This window comes from Pollachius pollachius (genome assembly GCF_949987615.1).
Source record: "Pollachius pollachius genome assembly, chromosome: 11".
In the NCBI taxonomy this organism is placed as follows: Eukaryota; Metazoa; Chordata; class Actinopteri; order Gadiformes; family Gadidae; genus Pollachius; species Pollachius pollachius.
Window position 1 is genome coordinate 2962808 of NC_136944.1, and position 14720 is coordinate 2977527.

The window sequence follows — 14720 nt, forward strand, 5'->3', positions numbered from 1 at the left end:
GGAGATACAGAGAGGGGAGAAAGAGGGAGAGGGGGAGAACAGAGATTGAAATGAGAAAAGGATCGAGAGAGAGCGAGGGTGGGAGAGAGTATGGTGGTGGTGTAATGGTGACATCATGACACTAAGCGCTAAGCGATCAGTCTCCTCTAGCGAGGAACAGACCCTGCAATGGTCATAGGATCTCCACTCACAGACAAAGGGGTTGGGGTTGATGCTTTATGTTTACTTGAGGGTGGGGGTTTAATTTTCACTGTCTAACCCCTACCTGCTCCTTAATGACCTGTCTCTTTTTACTGTCTAACCCCTACCTGCTCCTTAATGACCTCTCTGTACTGTCTAACCCCTACCTGCTCCTCAATGACCTGTCTCTGCACTGTCCAACCCCTCCCTGCCCCTTAATGACCTGTCTCTGTACTGTCTAACCCCTACCTGCGCCTTAATGACCTGTCTCTGTACTGTCTAACCCCTACCTGCGCCTTAATGACCTGTCTCTGTACTGTCTAACCCCTACCTGCTCCTTATACACCTGTCTCTGTACTGTCTTACCCCTACCTGCTCCTTAATGACCTGTCTCTGTACTGTCTAACCCCTACCTGCGCCTTAATGACCTGTCTCTGTACTGTCTAACCCCTACCTGCTCCTTATACACCTGTCTCTGTACTGTCTTACCCCTACCTGCTCCTTAATGACCTGTCTCTGTATTCACTGTCTAACCCTACCTGCTCCTTAATGACCTGTCTCTGTACTGTCTAACCCCTACCTGCTCCTTAATGACCTGTCTCTGTACTGTCTAACCCCTCCCTGCTCCTTAATGTCCGGTCTCTGTACTGTCCAACCCCTCCATGTTAGAGGATCCATAAGGTCCTGGTCCCTCAGAGCTCTGGAGACAGAGGGGGTCCGAGCCGGCTCCCCTTAGCTAAGGGTTAGGTAAGTGTTGAGGAATCCTGGAGCAGAACATCTAACCCGACGGCTCCCTGAAGGCTGTGCCCTACACGGTCGACCGGAGAGCTGTGATTGGCCGAGGGCGCGACGCGAGCAGCTGCAGGGAGAGGTTCACCTCCTCCCGCCTCAGCCTGGAGTGCCTTTGTTACCCAGTCAGGAACTCAACGATCAGAATTGAAAGATGAATGATTTGTGAGACTATCTCACACTATAACCTCTTTGAATGCTCTAATTATTATTGATTGCATTTGTGAGTCGCTTTGGATGAATGCATCTGATAAGTTGCAATGTTATTACATAATATACAGTATCTTTCTTATATAAAATATTTGTTTTGCAAATAAAAATACAAATGTAATATAAATGAAAATCCTATTGAGGGCAGGAAAGTGCTAGGCTACACGATGCTAGGGTTAGCATCATCAAAGCAGTCTCCATGAACGCACGCATACACACACTCACGCACGCACGCGCACACACACACACATACACACACACACACACACACACACACACACACACACACACACACACACACACACACACACCATGAAGCTGTCCAGACGCTCCTGCTTGCCGAAGGAGCAGACAGGGACAGAGTGTCCTCAGAATCACAAACACCTCATTGGTCCCCACAAGCATGTAAAACGCAGTGTGTGTGTGTCTGTCTGTTTTATGCACAATACAATACACACACAAAACAAGAAATACAAGTTTTTATATCCCCCTTCTTGGTTTACGCTTTACGGTACATAACACATTTATTAGCATACATTTGTCAAACACAGTACACTGCAACGCACACCATCCCCAGCCTGTACACTACACACTACACTATACACACACTACACTACACACAACGATACGGTATATGACCCTGGTGGCAGCATTGCTCTGCACAGGTCATTGGTACTCTGGCCAACTTTCTCATAACTGTTAACAGAATCGTCCTGCAAAAATATGAAATGATAATTCATATAGAATGCATCTTAGTGATGGACATCACTGAATCAAGGAGCACCCCCACAGGAGAGCATGATGTTCTTCAGGACAAAAGGAGATGCTGATCATTGAGATCCTGTTGGCGTCACACAGTATTATAAAGACACAAAGGCTCCACGGAGGAGCCTCCACGGAGGAGCCTTCACGGAGGAGCCTCCACGGAGGAGGCTCCTCCGTGAAGCTCTCCCGCAGAGCCAGACCGTCTGAGGCTGCGGGCGATGCGCCCTGTCTCCGGACAACCCTTCCGTCTGTAACCTGGGGGTTGATCCCTCAGTTCTTACCTCTCAGTGTGCAGGTAGAGGAGCAGAGCAGCTGTCACCTTGCGGGACCTCCGTGACGGAGGCTACAGGGGATGGAGAGGAGCAGTCGGAGGCGAAAATTAAACGCCTTGTTTCTGTTTTCTCCTTAAAAAATAAAAACGCCGTGCAGCTTGGACACGAGGGAGCCCTGACTGACTGGCTGTCTTACTGACTGACTGACTGGCTGACTGTTACCTTGGGCCTATCTGGACCGTGGAGAGAGAACCGGAGCGCGGTGCCGGTGACAGCTCGAGTCCCGTGTGCTGCTCTATTGTCTGCGCGCTCCACCGGTAGGTGGAGCCACTGAGCCCCGCCCACTAGATCACCGGACCAATCAAAACGCAGGGGCTGACGCCCCCAGCTCGGCACAGACATACACAGACACACAGACAAACACACACACACACACACACACACACACACACACACACACACACAGTCACACAGAAACACCCCCCCCACACACACACACACACACACACACACACTCCCCTCCTTTCCGTATAACCTTGGTAAAAAAAAAAATAAGCTAAAGCTAACAGCAGTATTCTCATATTGGGGAGATTCAAATGAGTAATTATGAACAGATTTCAGTCTGTGACAACAGCATCATTTCTGCAATGAGAACAATAAGCACAAGTTATTAGGGGGGGGAGGGCATTTTTAACAAAATTCGAATCACTAATGGGGCAACCTGAAAGAATAAGTGTTGAATAAAATAAAATGAGCATCACAGTGGAAATTAAACAATGTTAGAAAGTGACGGATAGTGAGGATAATGATGAAATGTTCCACACTGGGAACCAAAATAATTGTAGTTATGTTGATTGGACTGGTATTTTCCTCATCACCCAGTTAAAGTCTGATCCTGAGTCATCGTGGATTGTATTCTCCTCATCATCTGGTTAAAGTAACTCTGTCTGAGGCATCGGTGCATTGGTATTCTCCTCATCACCTGGTTAAAGTAACTCTGTCTGAGTCATCGGTGCACTGGTATTCTCCTCATCACCTGGTTAAAGTAACTCTGTCTGAGTCATCGGTGGACTGGTATTCTCCTCATCACCTGGTTTAAGTCACTCTGTCTGAGTCATCGATGGATTGGTATTCTCCTCATCACCTGGTTAAAGTAACTCTGTCTGAGTCATCGGTGGACTGGTATTCTCCTCATCACCTGGTTTAAGTCACTCTGTCTGAGTCATCGATGGATAGGTATTCTCCTCATCACCTGGTTAAAATCACTCTGTCTGAGTCATCGATGGACTGGTATACTCCTCATCACCTGGTTAAAGTAACTCTGTCTGAGTCATCGATGGACTGGTATTCTTCTCATCACCTGGTTAAAGTAACTCTGTCTGAGTCATCGGTGGACTGGTATTCTCCTCATCACCTGGTTAAAGTCACTCTGTCTGAGTCATCGATGGATTGGTATTCTCCTCATCACCTGGTTAAAGTCACTCTGTCTGAGTCATCGATGGACTGGTATTCTCCTCATCACCTGGTTAAAGTCACTCTGTCTGAGTCATCGATGGATTGGTATTCTCCTCATCACTTGGTTAAAGTAACTCTGTCTGAGTCATCGGTGCACTGGTATTCTCCTCATCACCTGGTTAAAGTAACTCTGTCTGAGTCATCGGTGCACTGGTATTCTCCTCATCACCTGGTTAAAGTCACTCTGTCTGAGTCATCGATGGACTGGTATTCTCCTCATCACCTGGTTAAAGTTACTCTGTCTGAGTCATCGATGGATTGGTATTCTCCTCATCACCTGGTTAAAGTAACTCTGTCTGAGTCATCGGTGGACTGGTATTCTCCTCATCACCTGGTTAAAGTCACTCTGTCTGAGTCATCGATGGACTGGTATTCTCCTCATCACCTGGTTAAAGTCACTCTGTCTGAGTCATCGATGGATTGGTATTCTCCTCATCACCTGGTTAAAGTCACTCTGTCTGAGTCATTGATGGATTGGTATTCTCCTCATCACCTGGTTAAAGTCACTCTGTCTGAGTCATCGATGGATTGGTATTCTCCTCATCACCTGGCTAAAGTCACTCTGTCTGAGTCATCGATGGATTGGTATTCTCCTCATCACCTGGTTTAAGTCACTCTGTCTGAGTCATCGATAGATTGGTATTCTCCTCATCACCTGGTTAAAGTCACTCTGTCTGAGTCATCGATGGATTGGTATTCTGCACGGCGAGCGACCTCTCTTTAGAACTCAGAGCCCAGTGCAGAGTATTAATAGTCGGTCTGACACATCGATAACTGTCGGACTGAGTTCTGCTTCAGACTGCGCCATGAGACACTTTCACAAACCCAATTTAGAGGTGATTTATGAAAGCTTGTTTCTTTTCTCTTCACTAATATAGACATAAATTACACACAAACACACGCACACAAACACTAACACACACACCCTCACTCATGCACACACATTCACTCACACACGCACACAAGCAAGCATTTGAACAAATACAGATATAAACACAAATGCACACACACACACACACAAACACACGTACACATGCGCACACACACACACACACTAGTCCTAGGATCTAGGACTAGACACTTGTTTGATCAATCCCTCCTGAGAGATAATGAGGTGCTTCTTGAAGACACACACACACACACACACACACACATGCACACGCACAGACCATCACAGACACACACACACCCACGTGCACACACACTTAGTAAGTTCACCAAAGCGATTACAGTGAGTTCAGAAGCCTGTCATTAAAGAGCATTCTTGAGCATCTTTCTGAAGGAGGTCTACATTTAGCCTGCAGACATCTGGGGAGCGAACCCAGTATCTGTTGGCTGTCAGATCATACACAAGGGGTGTGGCACGGAACTCTGGGCCCCACATTCAAGAGTCACACATCTTAACCAGTAAGCAATGTGCTACTCATACTATTACGGTATTAACCAGTTTACCAGAATGCATCATTCAACCAGAATATGGATTTGTGCTTTTGTTTGCACTCACAGCAGTGTACGAAATGTCAGCACACCATATGATTTCTGTGTTATACTTGTTTAAGGTCTTGCCTTGGCATAAAAATATTCAGTTAAAATGAGGATGCATGCTTTATGTTTATTCATGGTGATGGAACTACATAGAGCTCAGAATCTGCAATCTTATGGTTTGCACTGTTGGAATCGAGTCGCATCTGTTATATGATGTATAGTTTGTGTAGATAGTGTTAAACAGATTGTCATATGGTGTACCGTTTGTGTACTGAAAAAGATTGTCATATGATGAATAGTTTGTGTCAATAGTGAGTAACAGATTGTCATATGATGTGTAGTTTGTGTCGATAGTGTATAACAGATTCAATCTGTTATACACTATCGACACAAACTATACATCATATGACAATCTGTCAGATTGTCATATGATGTGTAGTTTGTGTAGATGGTGTGAAACAGAAACAGAGCCTCTCCCCCATCACAAGCACGAGTGATGCCGCCGCTGCGAGGTCACCACAGAGTCTCTGGTCGGCGGCCTGTGTGAACGTGTTGTGGTGATGTTGTGTTTCTGTGTGAACGTGTTGTGGTGATGTTGTGTGTTTGGCCGGTGTGAACGTGTTGTGGTGATGTTGTGTTTCTGGCCGGTGTGAACGTGCTGTGGTGATGTTGTGTTTCTGTGTGAACGTTGTGGCAACCCCACGCCGGCGGACTGGGAAGAAACTAGTCAACGCACGGAACAGCGCCCCCTCCATGGACAAGTAGTGCAAGGGAGATACATCCCTTTCAACACGGCTGTAACCGCCCAGCAATCAAGCAGGCACAGACGATCAGGGGGAAGGCGGCGGCAGGAGGGTATTAAAGGCCGAGAACACGGCAGTCAAGGGGGGAGATGCAGAGGTGAGACTGACATGCTGTTGCCCTGACTCATGGAATACTTTCCCCCAGGAATAGCAGAAGGACGCCGGGAGCAGCATTCACGCAGGACCCCAAGGCGGGCCTGGCCGGAGACCCTACCCCCCAGCCCCCTTTTCCCCATAGCGGAAGTCACCTTAGTTGATTTATGATTTTCCTTATTCCCCTGAGCGGTCCTTCAATAAAAACCCTTGTTCCGACACCAGGCTTGCGCATCCTTTATTGGGAAACCCAGCCCCCGACCACTGGGGTTGCCACAACGCGTTGTGGTGATGTTGTGTGTTTGGCCGGTGTGAACGTGTTGTGGTGATGTGTTTCTGTGTGAACATGTTGTGGTGATGTGTGTTTGGCCGGTGTGAACGTGTTGTGGTGATGTGTTTCTGGCCGGTGTGAAAGTGTTGTGGTGATGTGTTTCTGTGTGAACGTGTTGTGGCGATGTTGTGTTTCTGGCCGGTGTGAACGTGGTGTGGTGATGTTGTGTTTCTGTGTGAACGTGTTGTGGTGATTTTGTGTGTCTGGTCGGTGTACGTTGTCGTGGTGATGCTGTGTTTCTGTTTGAACGTTGTCGTGGTGATGTTGTGTGTCTGGCCGGTGTACGTTGTCGTGGTGATGCTGTGTTTCTGTGTGAACGTTGTCGTGGTGATGTTGTGTGTCTGGCCGGTGTACGTTGTCGTGGTGATGCTATGTTTCTGTGTGAACGTTGTCGTGGTGATGTTGTGTGTCTGGCCGGTGTACGTTGTCGTGGTGATGCTGTGTTTCTGTGTGAACGTTGTTGTGGTGATGTGTGTCTGGCCGGTGTACGTTGTTGTGGTGATGTTTTGTGTCTGGCCGGTGTACGTTGTCGTGGTGATGTTGTGTTTCTGTATGAACGTTGACGTGGTGATGTGTGTCTGGCCGGTGTACGTTGTCGTGGGGATCCACACATACACATGTTGTGGATGTGTGTGTGTGTGGGGGGGGGGCGTGTGGGGGGGCGTCTGGGTTGTCGCTTTCACACGTGTCTCTTAAACCCTCTGACCCGTCTCCTCAGCAAACAGCACCGGAGACACACACGTTTCACAGACACACACACACACATACAGTATACACTCACACACATGTATACCCACACAGACACACACACATTGCTATGCTGTTGTTCATGCCAGCTGTGTTTGCTCTGAAGGAGGACGGTAGAACGGAGACTGTCGGCCTGCGTTTTATCTTCAGTAGCTGCTTCCTCCCGTCGCCCTGGGAGACCGGGCTCTGCCCCTCATCCTTTATCTTCCTCCGGTCCCTCATCCATCCTCCCTGATTACCACTCTGTGTCTCATACTGCCTGGTATTCTAGATTAGAATTCTACAGTAGAACCAATTCTACTGTATGTTATGAATAACTCATGTGTTCACTGTTTAGACAGGTTGATGAAGATGATGATGATGCTGATTATGATGATGATGATGATCATCATAATCATGATGGTTAAAACGAAGATGATGATGATGATGATGATGATGATTAAAACGATGATGATGAAGATGATGATGGTCCCTCCCTCTGTTCCCGGGCCCTGGCTGCTGACCGGAGGACCTCCAGGAGAGCACTAGAGTCACTTAGGAAGAAATACTCAATGAGGTTGACGGGGTAACCATGAGGGTAGGACAGAAGAGGAGTCACGATGACAGCTCATCACGAGGTGAAAAGCTGAATGGATTCTTGTGAAGACGTGATATTATGGTCTGGATATATCACCAACAAGGCTTTCTGGGATCTTATAGTGTGAAGTCACGACAGCGCTAAGGAGATATTGTAACTGACAGTATCACGTGTGTGTGTGTGTGTGTGTGTGTGTGTGTGTGTGTGTGTGTGTGTGTGTGTGTGCGTGTGTGTGCGTGTGTGTGTGTGTGTGTGTGTGTGTGTGTGGGTGCCTGTGGCTATTTTTAACAAAAAGTTTGTAGCCTTCGGAGTAGCAATAAAAGATTTTAGAAAGAGATGGACAAGAGAGAGAGAGAGAGAGAGAGAGAGAGAGAGCGTGAGATCGGAGACGGAGAGTGAGAGAGAGCGTTGGTGAAAAAAATTGCACTTTTAACCATTTACTCACACAGAATGCTCACTCTGCCCCTCTCACTGTCTGGATGTATTTCAAAGTCATTGATTGGTGAGTAGGAACGACGTCAGACTAATCAGAAGGTGTGGGCTGAAGCATCTCATCTTACCTGATGGTGGATTGATCAAACTTTAGTTAAACCTAGGAATGGTCTCATTATTATTCCTTAATTTCGATATGGTTATAAGCAATAAAGTAGAAATGTATTTGCTAATTATTTTTTTGAGGATTGCATAACTGCTTACTCTTTAAAGTTACACCAAATTTCAAAGTTGAGTGTTACCAAAAAAGGTGTCAAAAGACTGTGTTAGAGGAACTGGTGGCTCTAAATGCGGGCGTAGATCACCAGGAATAAACCGACCACCAGCAGGTGGTTCACAGCGACCCCGGTCTAAATGTCACCGTTATTACCTTTACTTTGTTTGAATCATCTGAGCTCTGGAACCAATCTGCTCCTCATCCTCCTTCACAGGTTGACCTGTGACTCTGAGAGACTGCAGACGCTAAGTCACTATTCACGCAACGTCTATGTTTTTGGGCTTTCTGGTGCGTTGAACAACACGTTGATTTGAATAGTAAGTGTTTTGGTATATTAAGGTAAAACACACTCAACCATCTGACGTAAAGACTTACACACCATCTCTCTCCTACCCTCTATTTCCAAAACACTTGAGCAGGCAGTCTTTGCCCAACTTTCTGCATAAAACGTTACCCTGTTAGACCCTAGTGTTGAATTGTCTTTAATTCTAGATCACCTCAAAGTTATTCTGTTGGATGTGATTTGAAGTGAGAAGATGACGGATGGACTCCAGATCTTCCAGGTGGTGATGGTGTTTTTTCTTCTTCTTAATGCTGGGTTGGTTTTATCTGGGATGATAGGATCCGGGGGAGGGTCTTGTGCTTCCTGTGGAGGAGCCTTCCCCACTCAATGCTCCCAGTAGACTAACGGCGAGGCACACACGTCCATCATAGCAGCCATTTGCAGTATCAGAATAGTACCGCTAGGTGACACTGTTTCACAACAAGAGACAATTCCATTATTTACTCTGTGGATCTGTCTGCTGCAGACATAAGGATTAATAATGGTGCGAAAGCAAATTTAATCCGTGTTTTATGGATCGAAGAACATAATGAAAATAGAATTGGTTCAAATAGTCTGGAGTTTAAGCTGAAATAATCTTTTTGATAAAGGTGGATATTAAAATGCCAAGCCCTGTATTGACCTAATTATGAATAGCCTACTAAACCCACATAATGCAAACACTAACTCTGTGAGAACTGAAATCGCACAGGCGACACGTGGTTGACAGACAAGATGGGCCTATTCCTCAGATCTTTGACATACTGGTTACCAAGTTTAGACATGTTTTACCGGTTCAACCAGCAGAGCTCAACAAACAGAAGCAAGTGTCATCATGTTTGATGAAAGTGTGTAAACACACTTAGTGTTCAGTCTCAGGTCAAAGTCTGTGTTCTAAGGTCATGAAATCATGTTGTATCAGAGACTGGTTTAGCAAAAGGTTCATCCCATTCAGAAACTCCCACCCTGTCCATCATTCATTAAAGAAGTTGAAACATGCAGTAAGATGTAAGATGTTTGTCTGGTCACCTGGAGAACAACGAAGCCTTCTCAGAGAATCATCAGCCTGACAATCCTCAGCACGACGTCACAAAACAAAGCTTGTGGTGGAGGAAATGGTTTTATGGTGGTTTTTGTTCCAGTTACAGGAGATGTGATTCATTTCGTGCAACTCTGATTGTGCAGTGATGGTGGAGGCGGGGGGTCGTGAGGAACAATCTCTCAGACAACAGTATCTTAACCCTACAAGGATCCTGTAGGTTCAACCTTCAGTGGGGGCAGCACACACTACAGACGACTGAAGAGGCTACGATACAAACTGAATCTGAACAAGCTTTAAGGGCTGATTATGGTTCCACGTTCACGCAACGCAATGACCAAGCAGTCACTTCGATGTAGTCGTGAACCTTTATGGTTCTGCGTCGGGTTTACATGTCACTATGCATGTCCGTGGTAAAGAGAAAACAAATCGTTGGTCTTTGTCTTTGCATGCTATTACTTTCCATTGGTCTACTGCTAGAAGTTTCGATTATGGTATGGTATGGATTCTAGCAACTTGAAAGCTGAATAGGACTCAAACAATGTGCAACAAAAACAGAAAATAGGCTGCAAGTTGGTCGTAGTTGTCCATTCTGGTCATTACATTTGAAGTCAATGGTGACCGAATACAAATCGTCAAAAAGGTGACCGCTATGAAGGCAAAAGTTACATGTTTTACCTTAGATTTTTTACATACAAACGTATTGCCGGAAATTATGTAGTCAGTGGACCAATCACGGCCCTTGCGGTGGACGAAAGGAGGATCCGCAAGGACGTAATGGGTCCGTAACCCCCTCGCGTTGCGTCAACGTGGAACCATAAACAGCCCTTTAGTCTCCAGTTCACATGGGCCGCAGCCGAGACCAGCAGCATGACTGACACAAGCTGGAATAAAATAAACCTTAAAAGATAGATAGTTACGTTTTTATTTTTTACTATGAAACCCACAGAATCACATTCATTGTCGGAAAGCAGAAACATGACAGATATCCTAATTCCCCTCCCAGAGGCGGCCCCTCCTCTCAGAGAGGTTCTGCCGGTGCCGATTCACTTTGAGGGCGTGGCCCTGGAGGGCGAGGTCCGCCTCCAGGGCGCGGTCGAGCCAGTCCGTCTCCGGCTCCTCCTCCGAGCCACTGTCCTCGCTGTCGTCCGCCGCCAGGAGGCGGGAGTAGTCGATGCGGCGCTGCTGCGGCGTCCGCCACCGGAGCAGAGGGAGGAGAACGCAACAAGCGGCCACGCCCAGGGCCACGCCCAGGGCCACGCCCAGGGCCACGCCCCGGAGCAGCCAGCGCACCCCCCACCGCTCCGCCACCAACCCCGCCCCCAGGGACCCGAGGACGGCCCCCAGCCCGGCGCACAGCCAGCCGTACACCCGCCGCACGCCAAGCCCCGCCCCCCCGGCCCCCACCTCCTCTGCCTGCGCCCCCACCCCCCACCACAAGGGCCCCGCGCCGAGGCCCCGCAGCAGCTGGGCGGGCAGGGCGGCCCAGGGGCCCCACAGGAAGGAGCAGTACAGGCACGTCAGGGCCAGGGCCCCCGCCCCGGCCGTCAGGGGCCCCCAGGGGCCGGGGGGCCGCGAGCGCAGGCCCAGCAGGAGGGGGAAGGCAGCCTCGCTCAGGGAGCCCAGAGCCACGCCCACGCCCATGTGCAGCTCGCCCGCGCCCGCGTCCTCCATGGCCCAGAGCAGGAAGTCCTCCAGCGCCGCGCCGCCCGCGGCGGCCAGCAGGGCCGCGGCGGCACAGAGCGGGCCCCCGGGGCGGCCCCCGACCAGCCGCAGGGCCCTCAGGAGCCCGCCCCCGCGCGCCCGCTTCCCGTCCAGGTGCAGAAGCGGCAGGAGGGCGGAGCCCACCAGCAGCGCGGGCGCGGACAGCGCGGCGTAGAGGAAGAAGTGGGCGGCGCCGCGGGTCACGTGACCGCCCACCGGGAAGCAGGGCAGCCGGCTCACCAGGATCCCCGCCCCCCCGGCGCCGAGGGCCGCGCCCAGCAGGCCCCAGGTGGGCGCGTTGCCGTGGCGATCTGCGGCGTCCACCGCGTCCAGGTAGTCGTGGAGACCGTCCTCCACCGCCCAGGCCAGCGGCGCCGCCAGCAGCTCCCACGCAACCACGCCCATCAGCAGCAGGAGGAGGAGGAGCTGCCGCCGCCCCGCCCCCCTCCAGCCCCTGCTGGGCTCCGGGACGTCCAGCGACCGCTGGGTCGGGGCGGGGCCCGGGGCCCCCCTCTCCGCCCGGTGCCCGTTGACGACCGACTTGTTGCCGCGGCTCCCCGCCCCCCCCGGCGTCCCGTTGGCCGCCAGCCGGCCCTCAGAGGAGGCGTTGCTCAGCGGCCCCGCGGCAGGTGGGGCGCTGGGGGGGGCCCCTCCCACCGAGGAGCTAGAGAGTGGCTGGGGCCCGGGGAATGCGGTCGGGCTAACGCTAACACCAGGGCTAATGCTTACGCTAACACCAGGGCTAATGATAACGCTAACTCCAGGGCCAATGCTAGCGCCGGGGCTAATGCTAGCGCCGGGGCTAATGCTAGCGCCGGGGCTAATGCTAACGCTAGAGCCAATGCTAGCCGAGGTGGCGTTGCAGCAGCCCCCCAGACCGCGGGCGTCGAGAGGGGGGATGAAGGGGAGCAGCAGAGCCGCGGCGGCCGCGCCCACCAGGGAGAGCGCCACCGCCAGCCGCCGCTTGTCGTAGCGCCGGGTCAGTGCGCCAGCCAGCGGGCTCCAGAGCAGTGTGGTCAGGTGGCGGGTCGCCATGACGCCCCCGGTGGCGGCGGCGCCCAGGCCCAGGCGCCGGAGGTAGAGCGTGAGGAATGGCAGCACGCAGCCCCGCCCCACGCTGCACAGGAAGTGGAAGGAGGAGGACAGGAGGAGCGCCGCCCGGATGTCAACCTGCTGGGGGGGCTTCATGCTGGCAGCTGGGGGGGCTAGAGGGCTGGGGGCTAGGGGCTTGTCTGGCTGCTGGCTGGCTGCTGGTTGTCTGGCTGGTTGTCTGGCTGCTGCCGGGCTGCTTGTCTGAGTCAGCGATCACATGAGGCTTGGTGACTACAGCTTCATAAAGAACAGAAGGAGATATGTTCATGTGTTCATGTGTTCTGGTCACATGGTATTACATGTTGGATGTTTACTTTGAACATGTAAATATTGTACAACATTGATCTGATACAGCTTATGAAATAATATAGAATAGAAATACTTGTAATGAATGTGCAACGTGATTTGATTCAACAGAATAATAATATGCCACGTAGATTTTCTTTATCTGGTTGTGTAGGAGTAACAACCAAATTGGAGTATTTTAAACCGCTTATTATAAAAAGGTAAATGAATATATACAAAGCAGTGCGTCTGAGTTTAGAAGCGTTTCTCTGAGAGTTGGATCAGAGGAGGTGTCCATCTCCGTGCAAACCCGGGGCAGAAAGACCGCCTGCCAGCTGTCTGGTCTCAGGTGAACCCGCCGATCCACGTCACGCTCAAAGTTCCAGAGAAGTGAAAGTACATTACCGGGTTAACTTCTGCAGCCGCACCCAAAGTCCTCACCGTCCGCGGTCCATTCTGAACCAAAGGAAAGTGGTGTTGAATGTATTGCTGTGCGCTGCAGGTATCGTTGCTAGTGCAGAAGTTACACCTGTTGCGCTTGTGTGTGCGTACTGGGACCGTGCATTGTGCACCGCAGACAGGACGTGCGTCTACAGCGACACCGCGGGGCGAGGAGGGCCCCTGAGAGCAGGGGATTGGTGATGGATGGGCGTAAAGTCGTTACGGGACCGGATGCATGAGTTCCGCTTTGGTGCAGGAAGTCCAGCTGAACTACAGAGTAAACATGACAGGTATTATGGTCTGGTGTGTTGAAGGTGTCATGGTGTGAATGGAGTCATGGATGAACAGAATAGAATCGGGTAGTAGGGATGATTTATTCTTATTTTAATAAAGTATTTTAATCTTCATTGTGAAAAATGTACAATAATAATTATTTATTTATACAGTCCAGTGGCCATTCTATGTGAACACCCAATGATGATAAATTATAGCCATTTGAAATCTTCATTAAACATGTTAAAAAATAACGTCATAATTCTGTATGCGATGTAGAAACACGAATCTGTTTCATAAGGGTTAAATATTGCATAATTATTGTACCTTATTTATAATTCATATCCCTGAACCATGTCACCCTCTGTAGTCCATTACTGAAATAATAGTTTGAAGCCACGTATGAAGTGTTAATTTAGTTATGAATAAATAATAATGTAACACTTTCACACACATTATCATGATCGTTTTATGAAACGGTCAGTTTGGGGAATGTTTTGATTTGTTTCAAAAAAATTGCGCGTATGTATGTGTATCTTCTCGGAAATCAGACTGTAAAACCGTTTCATCGTTGTAGCTGAACAGCGCCCCTAGCGGTTTGAAATATACCTAAACCACTTCTCACGGTTAAGTACTTAAACCTATTCTCCTCTTTATTAATGCATTACATTAAATTGTTGTAACATCACTTGACGGCTTAGTCCTTATATATTTAAAATATAAGCATAATTTAGCTTTTATATTATGAAATGTACATTTTGCATCTTGTATGAATGGATCCTGTCTGTCATTCGGTTGTTCAAACAAAAAATACCTTGCTGCAAATATAGCTGACCACAATCAGATGAAATGAACGGCATATTATGGGATATCTCTGAAGGCAATAGGGTTTATCAAGGCTCTTTATTTTGTAGACCGATGACTTAAAGCTAAATAAACCGTAGTCCATGATGAAGAGGAGAGCAACGGATTGAAGTCCAGTTTAAACGGACAGATTAGAGTGTAACACTGGCTACGGTGTGGTAACCTTCCTCTCCCTGAGTGTGAGGGTGAGGAGCAGGGGATCCCATTGGACCTGAGCTCAAACC

At 49.3% G+C, this 14720-nt stretch overlaps 2 protein-coding genes across 2 annotated transcripts in view; both read right to left on the reverse strand.

Moving 5' to 3' along the window:
• Positions 1 to 10744: 10744 nt before the first annotated feature.
• On the reverse strand, positions 10745 to 13479 carry mfsd6l (major facilitator superfamily domain containing 6-like). The gene is made up of 3 exons (XM_079747057.1): positions 13324 to 13479; positions 11254 to 12870; positions 10745 to 11211 (listed from the first exon to the last, which is right to left on the reverse strand). Exons 2-3 carry the CDS (start codon positions 12727 to 12729, stop codon positions 10828 to 10830), a joined length of 1860 nt encoding a protein of 619 aa, XP_079603183.1. The 5' UTR covers positions 12730 to 12870; positions 13324 to 13479; the 3' UTR covers positions 10745 to 10827.
• Positions 13480 to 13812: 333 nt separating this feature from the next.
• The window catches only part of LOC307082748 (phosphoinositide 3-kinase regulatory subunit 5-like), a 14112-nt gene continuing 13204 nt past the window's right edge, over positions 13813 to 14720 (reverse strand). The window contains exon 18 of the mRNA XM_079746415.1: positions 13813 to 14720. This exon is cut by the window's right edge and continues 526 nt beyond it. The gene's annotated coding sequence lies outside the window, so the exon portion shown is untranslated.